This window comes from Lagopus leucura, unplaced genomic scaffold, assembly GCF_019238085.1.
Source record: "Lagopus leucura isolate 7727_CA_CO unplaced genomic scaffold, USGS_WTPT01 Super-Scaffold_100015, whole genome shotgun sequence".
In the NCBI taxonomy this organism is placed as follows: Eukaryota; Metazoa; Chordata; class Aves; order Galliformes; family Phasianidae; genus Lagopus; species Lagopus leucura.
This window is the reverse complement of record NW_024962269.1, coordinates 16,627,465-16,638,470: the sequence shown is the minus strand read 5'-3', so window position 1 is coordinate 16,638,470 and position 11,006 is coordinate 16,627,465. Positions and strand designations below refer to the sequence as shown.

At 56.0% G+C, this 11,006-nt stretch overlaps 1 protein-coding gene across 1 annotated transcript; it reads right to left on the bottom strand.

The window, feature by feature from the left end:
- Positions 1–124: 124 nt before the first annotated feature.
- Positions 125–7,461, bottom strand: PAQR5 (progestin and adipoQ receptor family member 5). Its single transcript, XM_042875964.1, has 9 exons — positions 7,100–7,461; positions 5,355–5,396; positions 4,972–5,143; positions 4,724–4,851; positions 4,447–4,649; positions 4,134–4,260; positions 2,489–2,585; positions 2,051–2,192; positions 125–1,903 (listed from the first exon to the last, which is right to left on the bottom strand). The coding sequence occupies exons 3-9, from the start codon at positions 5,020–5,022 to the stop codon at positions 1,668–1,670; spliced, it is 984 nt and encodes a 327-aa protein (XP_042731898.1). The 5' UTR covers positions 5,023–5,143; positions 5,355–5,396; positions 7,100–7,461; the 3' UTR covers positions 125–1,667.
- Positions 7,462–11,006: the final 3,545 nt, after the last annotated feature.

Genomic DNA, 11,006 nt, shown 5'->3' with positions numbered 1-11,006 from the left:
CAAGCGTTGCTATGGTAACGACGCAGCGCGCCGCCTGCGGTCAGAGCGCCCCCTATCGGGCTGGGGGTGTGGAGGAGCGGTCCCCGGAAGGGACTGTAGAAAGAGATTTGTCCGAGGCGATAAATATCCTCTATTGCAATCTGCCCCAAAGCTTTTATTTCCAGATGTGAATACAGTGCAATCCACCAAACCGCTTCTCAAGGCCGTCTCCAGGTGAACAAGACGTGTGCTGCCCCAGGAGCAGCACGCCTGCTAATTTGTTCACGCTGGGAGGACCTGGGAAGGCTGCTCAGAGTCCAAAGCCAAACTACCGAGCAAAAAAAACAGAATGATGAACATAAAGTTGGCAGAGTCCTAAATCATGCCAGGTTTCTTTCCGGCTGCACATGTACTCCAGGTAAATAAGCTTTGCAATTATCAGCAATTATCTCCGAAGCAATTATTTTCACAGGCAGAAACAGAACCGTCCAAATCAGGTTAGAATACATCAGTGCCATCGCTCTATTAGTTTCCTCTCTTAGTGAAACAAACATTGAATTCAACGTGTTGAATAAACAATTACATTCCAGTGCTTATAAATATTAATATCTTGGTCAGCTTTCAAAGGAAAGTTTGTTATCAAAAGACTTAGTAGCCCCATAATATCTTTAACGAGCTGCTGTGTTGTCACTCCAAAGTGCATCTCTTCTACCTTGCGAGAGGTAATTACACACAAAACCAGTTATACACCCGTATGATTACTGAGAGACAGTGCTCCACAGCAGGCATCACTGCATCACGTGTGAGGTTCTGGGTAAAACCGACTGACGGCCCAGTGGCAAGCATCCTCAAAGCCCTGTGGAGCTATTCCGCATGCTCTTGGAGAAGCGATTCCCTTGGGAAGGCTGTTTGATCCACAGAGACCCGAGGTGCCCTGGGTATTCCCCTAAAACTAAATGTAAGGCAGGCTGCGGTCCACTCCAACCCCACATCGGTTAGGCACTTGGGTGCAGTGTCAGATAGTTGGGGTTATATCCCCAGCACCAGAAACGTTGGGCTCAGCCCTGGGATGTGGCAGCTTGCACTGCATCCACATCCTGCCGTGGGGCTCTGCTGCTGATCAGCATCATGGAATCACAGCACGGCTGGGGTGGAAGGGACCCCAAGGCACATCCAGTTCCAACCTGCTGCCACGGAGGGGTTGAGCAGGTCACCCAGAGCTCCATCTCCAGCCTTGGGCACCTCCAGCAATGGGGCACCCTCAGCTCTGGGCAGCAGTGCCACTGCCTCGTTGCCTCTGAGTAATGGATTTCCCCCAACATCTGACCACATCTCTCCTTTCTCAGTTTAAAACCGCTCCCCCTGACAGCAAGGACACCTGTGCCTCTCCATAAGGCAGAACTGGTGAATGCCTCTTGCTCTGGAAAGCATTGGCACGTAATCTCCCTTTTCTGCAGAAAAACTGTTAAAGATTATTTTAAATATTTCCGGTGATGAAATATCAGCTCGATTAAAAGCGTTTCATAACCCATCCCCAGCCTGAAAGCCTTATGTACAAACACCAGTGCAATACGTTTCGCCCTCCAACACTGCTCATAGAGCGCACGCAAAGAGTTCACCCTGTGCATCAGCTGCATACGTTCTGTGCAGCAGCAAACTGGGAACCCCCATCCTGCAGACCAGGTGCCCTACTGCCCGTGCAGCTTCTCCCTGTGTGAGGGTTCTGGTGCTTGGCAGAGCTGCGCAGAGCATCGTGCAATGACCGCCAACCCGATGGCCATGCACGTGCCCATGGGTGCCAGCACCTGCAGCAGCGATGTGGCTGGGAGCCGTGCCTGCCTCTCACTCATATCCATCAGGATGGCTTCCAGCTGGAAGTGCGTGCCAAGGATGCCGCAGACGTGGAACACCTGGTGGCTGTGCCCTGTGGGGAAGCCAAAAGTACTTAAGGAAACTCAAGCTTCGTTCAAACGCGACCGCCAGAGACAGAGACAAATCCCCTCCCGGAGCTGTGTTTATAAATGTGCGTTCTGCCTGACGAGGAAGCAAAGCTCAGCCTCCTGCTGCTTACCGATGTAGTCAAAGTGTCCCGGCGCGAGCCTCTCGGGCAGGTGGGTGGCGAAGATGAAGCAGGTGAGGAAGGCGAAGGCAGTGTGCCTGTAGTGGGCAGCGACCGTGGGATCCGCACAGCTCCACGCTGCGCACACGTAGAACTAAGGGAGGTGGCGGTGGGACAGAGTGAGCCTCTTGGCCCCCTGGGTCCCAGCACCACCAGCCCCACAGCAGCAAAACGCCCACCCCCAAAGACATTCAAGTTCCTCCCAAGCCAAGCCACCAGCCTGTGACTACGATCAGGCAGCAACACACAGCTTCAATGAGTGCAGCGCCTGGATGGGGGCAGGAAAAAATAACGCAATCTCTTTTCCTGCAGGAGTTTGTTTTTCTTTTTTAAAAAAGGACCTGTTTTCCCAAACGCTTGCAGGCTGAGCAGCCCCGCGTGTGAGCATACCCTATAGAAGAGTGGAATGCTGTCGAAGAGATACGGGTACACAAAGGCCAGCGTGCGGGACGCCTTGCTGAGCCACGGTCGCTCCAGCTCCAGGAACCTGCGGGGAGCAGAGCAGCACCAAGTGAGGCTGCAGCAGTGCTGGGTCACGGCTGCCACCATCGCAGAGCTGCAGCGAGGTGCACGATGCTCTCACCCTCCTGCTACGACTCCCAGACCAGGGTGAGGCCATCTCTCTGGCTGCCACCCTTGGCACGTTTCCATCCATCGCTTAGGGCACACCAGGAAGCAATTCTTTTTTTATTCTCCTGATCTTGCTGCTGATTTTTGCGGCCATTCATTTGCTGCTTCCCATCAGCGGCAAACAACTGCCTCCCCTGCTGTTGCTAACTGAGCTTTCACTCTTGTTTTTTTATTCAAGCTTTAAGAGCTTGGATTGCAAGCAGGATGCACCTGCATTGCTTTGGGACTTGCTGTGCTTTGGACCCTGCCTTGCTTTAGATTTTGCCTTGCTCTGGGCCCTGCTTTGCTTTGGGCCCTGCCTTGCTTTGTGGTAATGCAGCTCTCAGGCTGCAGCCACTGATGTTTGTTAATTAAGCTGTATTGCAGCTCGTGCCTGAGAGGCATGGAACATCTCTGTGTGCTTCTGTCTCACACCCTGCCAAGACTCTGCAATTGTCATTTCGGGGAATGCACAGAGTGACTGAAATCTGAGAGTTAATTAACTTAATCAGTTGCTTTTTTTATGGCATCAACCTTATAATAGATGTAGGAGCCTGTTGGTTATCATCATACCATATCTGAGGCAGGAAGCCTATGTCTGGATGGGGAGTGACATTCTGCATTGCATTGCCCAGGAAATCAACACTGAAACACTGGAATGGCTGAAATCATACGGTAACTGAAGAGCCACCCCAAAAGCAGAAGTGGAGCAGTGGGGCTCTCCTTGGTCGGATCCAGATCTCACAGAACCTCCTGGTGCCAAAACGTGGGGCAGGCGGCCAGGAACAGCACAGGGCCCCATTCACAGGCAGGAATGCCTTCTGCTGCAGCAAGGAAGCACAGACAGGTTTGTCTGCTCTGTGCAGGAGACTCCAAACCCGCAGGCATGAAAGGAGCCCTTGTAGGGCTGCTGCTCCTGTGAGGCAAATCGCATGAAGGTCATGCATGCTCACTGCAGCCCACCTGGCCATGCTGGTCCTGCGACAGAGGTGATCAGCCAGGAATTGACTACAAAAAAAACAACAGCCCAGCACTGAGCATGAAGCTGGAATGCAGCTGAGCCACTGAGATATTTTTTAGACTTATTCCAAACAAATGATCCGAGTCTGCTGGGGAGCCAAATCCCGCACACAAAGTGCTATCCGTGCGGTGAGACTGATGCAGGAGGGCTGCAGTCCCTCCTTGCAGCTCTGTAACACAGGGCTGGAGCCATGCACCATGCAAAAATACCTCTTGGGCTTTCCAAAATTAAAGCAGTGTTTCTGCATTCTGTTTGTCACGCTCTCCTGGTGCCAGCATGCAGCAGCACAAAACTCCCTTCTTCCCCTGCCTTGTTACAGTACAGCTACCAGTCCCAAAGCCCTATTAGTGACACTAATTAATAGTTATGCCGAAGCAATTGGGGAGGTACAGAGAGGGCACACACCTGGAGTAGCAGGCCAGGCTGGTGCTCAGCACCGTGTTGAACACCGCGATGGGGACATAGGAGCAGTGGAAGATGCTACCAACCCACTCTTCTGGGAACACATAGGCTGAATACGCCAGGGCCGAACCTGGATGAGGACGGGAGGACGTGGTGAGGAGCTGCCCTCTGCCCAACAGGGGCTCTCCAAATCCCAAATCCCATTTCACCGGCCTTTGGGCCAGCAGTGCTGCATGGCTGCAGCCCAAGCCCTCCCATCCCCACAGAATATATTCCCTGCAGGTTCCTTATCCCAGGATGAACCCCCCATCCTCACCCAAGCTGTACATGCTGAGCGCCGCGTAGTCGAAGAAGTAGCAGACGTGCCGGGCGCGGGCCGACATGGGGCTGAAGGTGTGAGCGCAGCTGGAGGCCAGTGGGTAGATGCAGCAGCTCAGGAGGTAGGCGAGCAGCGGCCAGGCGGGGGGGTCCCGGCCCCCCGGCCCCCACAGCCGCCCCACCAGCATCCACACGAAGTACCTGTGAGCACAGGGTGAGCGTCACACCCGCTGCGTCCCCTGCCCCGGCGACGTGGTGACAGCCGTGAGACTCACCATGCAGGGAGGAAGTGTGTCCAGATGTTGAGCGTTTCGTTGGTCATCTGGAAGGCGCTGAGGACACAATCAGCTGCTGAGATCCTCGGGGGGCGGTACCCACAGAGGATGCCCTGCTCCTGGTATCCCTGTGAGGTACAGAGTGGTGGCAGCGTCCCCCAAGGGGAGGTCCAGCCGTCAGCACCCTGCGTGCAGGGTGAGGGTCCCGCATCCCTCCCAGCCCCAGGGGATGGAAGCTGTCCTCTGACCTTAGGCACTTGGTGGATGCTCAGCAGTCGTGGCAGCTTCAGGCTCAGCATTGCGCCGTCGGGACCGCGGCTCCGTGGGACGGTGCCTCACATCCCTGCCCTGGGGATGGCACCGGGAATGGTGGGGATGTGGCTGCGCCGTGGCGATGGCTCTGCGCTCAGGATGGGTGGCCTGGGGGACACAAGTGCTGGTGGGGTTGTGGTGTCCAACGCAGTGGTGCCGAAGGCGTGGATGTTGGGGATGGAGGGTGGCACCCCCTGCAGCCAGCATGGGGCTTTGTGGGGTCCCCCACTGCCACTCATATGGGGACAGGGTTGGGGAATGTGGGGCTCTCCCCACCTGCTCTTTCCACATCAGACATCAGGGAACATCCAGCACTTACCCAGCCTGCAGTGTTCCTCTGCTCCCTGCCTGCACCACAGGGCTGTGGAGTAAAGGTGAAGAAAGCTGAATTCCCAGGGTGGAGAGCAGCAGAGCTGTGTGCAGCACCCTGCTATGAGCCCCACTGCACCCACGCCTCCTCCTCGCCCTCCCCATAACCTCCCCGAGCAGGGATTCATCACACCTTGCTGCTGCACGGAGCAGCCACAGAGCCCCACCAAAGCCCTTTGCTCCCTTCTGCCAGTGCTTCCCACTGTGTGCCCCTGCCCAGGCTGTGCCCTGATCCCTGCAGATGGGGCCGGGGGCACAGGGGATGCCCAGAAAGGACAGCAGCCAGGAGGTGGTTAACAAGGGAATAATTAACGAGGTGAGAGAGCAATAAACCTGACATGGAATGAAATTGGAAATGCCTTTAGTTAAAGATTAGTCTCCAGTTGGGACCTTTCTCTTGGCTACTGCACCAGCAGCATGCAAGTATTTGCATTCTCCACCAGCAAAGGCACAGCGCTCTGCCTGCTCCCGTCCCCACTGACAGGAACACAAATGAGCTCAACGATGGGATGGAACAGAAATACTTTTTCTTATCTTGGAGATAAGAAGGTGCGAGCTGTGTGACGAGCTGGCACCAGGCACACGCTGCGCTGCAAATACATGGGGGTAGCAGCTGGGTTTGCAGGAGTGCAAAATAGGGATGGCAATAAGGATGAGGGAAGGGGCAGGAATGGAGAGAGAGACAGGAATGGGGACAGGGATGGGGACAGAGACGCCTGCCCATGCATCCATGCATCTTCTCCCCTTGCCTGGCTAGAAGGAACAGCCCAATGCAAGGAACAGCAATACAAGCATTGCCCCACTGCATGCATAACTTCTCTTAGTGGCATAGGGGTGCTCAGGATGACAAAGTGACTTCAGCAAACTGAGAAACAAACCGAAAATGATGGGTGGCTGCAAAGCTTCCTGCTCCCAAGGGGAAACACAGTGGGTTGGCTGTGGGTGACGTGGTGGGGGCAGCGCCTGGGGACGGCTGGAGGGACCCTGCCTCTCTCAGCAGGGAGCTCCCCAGCTGCAACAACCAGTTTGTGTTTTTATGAGCAAAATGAGTCACTGGGCTGAGGCCGCGGGAGCAGCAGGCACACCCTGCAGCCCCACTCCTTCCTGCTCCAAGGGCACATTTGGTGAGACACAGGCAGTGGGGCAGGGATGGGGGACATCACCCTGGTGGGAAGGACGGACATACGTTGAACTGCGACCTCTGTGGCAGCAAGCTGCAAAGCCTGGAGGCGTGCTGCAAACACACCCTTCTCCTCCTCCTCCTCCTCCCGCTATTCCTCCTCCTCCTCTTTCTTCCCATCCCCACGGCCATGCGCGGCCCCAACGCGTCCCCACCGGTGCGTCGGCTCAGTGTGTGCGTGGAGCCGTGCGTGCCAATGAAGGGGAAGGTATTTTAGCTGTTAATTGTTAACTTTCACAGCTTTCTTAGAGCAGCACAGGAGCAGGACCGGCTGAGCCATAGAGCTGCTGTGCAGGCGCCGCTGGGTGCACAAGCAGCTCGGAGGTACCCAAACCGAGCTGGGTACCCACAGCACTTCTCCAGCAAGAGAAGAGTTCCATCTGCCCCACGCACAAACCCACACATCCCCGGGCCTTGCACAGCCGGAAAGCAGCAGCGCAGCAGCACAGCAGCCCCTGGGATAGCAGCACAAAGCGCAGCGGCAGAGCAGGGCGAAGCGAGCGTGCCGTACTTACACAGCGGCCGGGCGCAGGGCTGGGCGATGCCGCGCTGGCGCCGAGCTGTTGCTCATCTGTGTACAAACAGAGCCCACATGGCCCAGCGATGGAGCTGCATGGGAGGGGACGGTGGGACGGGACGGGGCCGCCTGGGGACGGATCCCGCTGGGCGCGGGAAGGACGCGGGGAGGTCAGCGCGCACGGTTGGGTTGGAGCCAAGGGCGCGAAGGGAATGGGGGAAAAAAACAAAACCCACAACAAAACACCACCGGAAATCGCCGCAGCCAAACTCTGTCGGATCGCGCTCCGATCGGCTTCAGCCAGGCTGGGAGGAAGCAGGAAAAATGCGCGCTGCCAGGCTGCTCCCCGCGCGCAGCTCCCGGCCCCGCCGCTCTAGCACCGGAAAAGAGCAGAAAGTTGCTCAACTGTCTCCAAGGAGACTGGAAAAGTGCAAAGCGCAGTGTAGGGAGGGACGTGCTGCTGCCCAGAGGTGTCCTCGCATCGCTCCCTTGGTGTTGCGTCGACCCCTGTTCCGCACGCAGCTCTGCGGAGCTCACGGCATTCTTATAGAGCGACAGAGAGAGGACTGGGAGTCACTGGAGAGCACTGTGTGGCCATTACTGTAAAGAGCCGAAGGAATGGCATGCGGACATACCCACAGCCATTACCCTCAGCACTGCATCCAGACCTAATGCACCGTTCACACAGCACGGGGAGAATTAATGCTCTCAACCCGTCTCAACCCGTTCAGCCCAGCCAACACGGACAGCATGAAAGCATTTCCCAGAGCCGTGTGAGCCATCCCTCCTCTCCAAACAAAACGTCTGGGTTTGCTTTGGGAGCACAGGGTGGATGCAAAGGTGGCTGGGCTGGATGTGCCCCCCTGCATCCAGCCGTGCGGCTCCCAGGGGATGCTGCTGCTGACCCCACTGCCCGGTGCCACTGTTCCCAAAGTGCTGTTGGCACTCAGGTGCACTTTGAACCATTTCCTGCAAAATTCTGCCTTTTTTCTTCTCCACACCATCTCCTAGTTGTTGCTCTGAGGTGCCCCCCAGCCCTGTGCCATGTCACCTATTGGGACTGCTTATCTGGGCGATGCCCTCCCTGAGGTGACATCGTTGTGCCCTATAAGGGGATGCAGACGGCTCCTACTCACCCCTCACCTGCACGGCAGCTGCTGCCTGCCAGCACCACAACCTGGCAGCTCCCCTTATAGTGCCGGCCCCACACCCACAGCACAGCAAAGCTTCCCAGCAGCAACCGGTGAGGTCAGTTGGAAACCAGTGGAAACTCCCCCAGCTGTAAAAGGTGTTGAACGAGCTCAGGGCACAACCCTCGTGACATTGTTTGCAGCTAAATAGGAATGGAGCTGACATGCAGGCACGCACACGGGACAGCATGAGGATCTGGAAAGAGCTGCAAGCACGCGTTGACCATGGGCTGCTGCTTGCTGAGTCAAACCAGCAGGAGAAGGTATTTGCAGTGGGAAAAATGCAGGGCTGCACAGCGCAGGTGTAGGATAAGGGTCACAAAGCAAGGGACGTGGACGGAGCACGTGGTGACACAGCAAAGCCCTCTGGAGATGCACAGCCACCCCAGCTGTGCACAATCCCAATGCGCACTGACTCCTCCCAGCTGTGCACACCCCCACAGCTGTGCAGCCCCTCCAGAAATGCCCCAACCCCACACAGGGGTTGCACAGCCCTGCACAGCCCAGGGCCCCCAGGGCAATGGTGCTCCTCCATCCCGCGCATCCCAGCCTGACGCAGACGATGGTGATGATGCTCTGAGCAAGTTTGGTTTTTTCCACTGTTTAAATTCTTTACGTGAATTCCACAATCTGACCGTGGGCTCTCTCAAAATTCCATCGTAGGTGCAAAGGCCAACCATGGGAAGGGCCTGAAATCTCAGGGCAAAGCCAGCCAAAGGAGGAGCGGAGCCATGCGCTGCTCCCAATCCTTGCAGACCTACTGCTTGTGGAGGCGCCAAGGCAGAAGTGGTTAATATTTAATGCAGCCCCAAACCTGCATGTTTAATTATGCTCATTTAATTTATCAACGTGGTCTGCCTTGAGTTGCAGCCCTGCAAAACCTGGATCTTGCCCACGGATGGGGCAGAATGATGCGAACGAAGGCTGGGGATGTGCCAACCTAAAAACCCATCCTATGGGCCAAAGGCACCCTGCATTGGGAAGCGCTTCCTCCCACCCTCCTCACCCTCAGTGGCTTCTGGCCACAGTGCCCAGCACAGCTGGCTCAGCCCTGCCATGCACAGAGGGCTCAAAGCATTATGGTGCTCTGCATCCATGGTTAATGCTCTGTGAGCAGCTCAGCCCCTGGGCAGGGGGAGGTGGCAGCTCCTCACCAGCTGCCTCTGCCAACAGAGCCTTGTTGGAAGGGGAAAACACAAAGATCCAGCAGCACAGCTCGGGGTTAATGGGATCCAATCTGCACCAATCTGTGCCGGTACTCAGGATAAAGTGGGGATTTCCATAAGAAGGCCTCTTTATGATCAAATTAATGGGTTAGCATTCCCCAGCCAAGCAATGCCATTTGGATTTTGTGTTATTTTCCCTCTGGTAATGGGCTTTGCAGAAGCAAATCTGTTTAGGTGCTCCCTGCACACATGTGCCTGCAGTATCTGGGCTGGGAGGCAGCAGGGGCAGTGCTGGCACCAGGAGCATCCCCAGGGCCTTGGGTTGCACGGATCCCAGTTCTGGAGGACTGCTGGACACACCAGTGTCGGAGAGCAGCTGTGATTCTCCCATTAAAAAACCCAAGGTGCTGCACCCACCAGGCTCCTACCCTGCAGGATGAAGCCCCAGCACTGAGGAAGGTGATGCAGAAGCATTGTGCAGGTGCAGGAAAGCCAGCCCTGCATCACCTGCTGTGCTATTCCAGGGTGTGAGGAAAGCACTCTGTTAGAGCCCTCTGTCTACAGAGACCGCACTGGGCATTGGGGCTCTCGTGCATTTCCTCAATGGGGTGACAGAGCACCGCTCTGTGATGGTTTAGAAGTGAGTGCCATGGCACTGCTTCAGCCCAGGTTGGCAATAGGTGAGCAGGGGGACACGCTCAGAGCCATGGCCCCACTGATGGGGGAGGATCAGAAGGCAGTGATGGGCCCACAGGATGGGGGCTGCGTGCAGGACAGGGGATGCTTTCCCATTATTGCACTCCTATGCGGTTCTAGGTGCCACAGCAGGTGCCACCTGTAGCTCATCCTCAGCTAAACCACCTGAGAGCCATTCAGCAAAGTGCTTTGAGGCCATGAAACAAGAGGAGCTGCTAAAACACTCCCTGCCCTGATGGCGAGTGTTCAGGATGGCTTTGAGCCCTCGCACTTCACCATGACAAACGTGAGCTTCATTGGACACAGAGCAATGCACAGCTTGGCACCCAAACGGCTCCTTCCCATGCAGGAGATGAGCAGAGCGCAGACACTGCTGTTCAGCATTCAGGAAGTGCAGCACATCCATGGGAGCCATCAGTCGCCCTCAGCAGATGGTAAATGTATCTCCTTTCACAACAAACTGAGCAGCAAACATTCAGACCCAGCACCAAGACAACATATGTAAGTCCTCCTCCATTTTCCCATGCAAAGAAAGTGCAAAGAAAGGGAAATCTCTGATTTCCCCCATGCCCACAGGAGGGGACCCCAGCAGCTCCGCTCTGTGCCTTTCCAGGACTCCAGCTATGCTTTTGGGGAATGAATCATGGTGACAGGTTGCACATCGGGACTGCTGGAGTAAAACTCATTTTTGAGTCAAAACCCTTCCAAATTCCCTACGAGGAGATGCCTCAAAGGCCATCAGGATGGCGGGTTGATGGCTGGTGATGCACTGGACGTGCACTTCCAGCCTCAATGAGCTGCAGCCATAGGGAGGGGGGAAAGATACTGACCAAAATAACACAAGCACTCAGTG

What these genes read in the sequence shown, in the direction of transcription:
- PAQR5 (XM_042875964.1), bottom strand. Translation starts at nt 5,022, where the DNA reads ATGCTGAGCCTGAAGCTGCCACGACTGCTGAGCATCCACCAAGTGCCT. An exon ending in GCATTCCACTCTTCTATAGG is followed by an intron (nt 2,193 to 2,488) that starts GTATGCTCACAC and finishes CACCTCCCTTAG; the next exon opens with TTCTACGTGTGCGCAGCGTG. An exon ending in GGGACACTTTGACTACATCG is followed by an intron (nt 1,904 to 2,050) that starts GTAAGCAGCAGG and finishes GCTTCCCCACAG; the next exon opens with GGCACAGCCACCAGGTGTTC.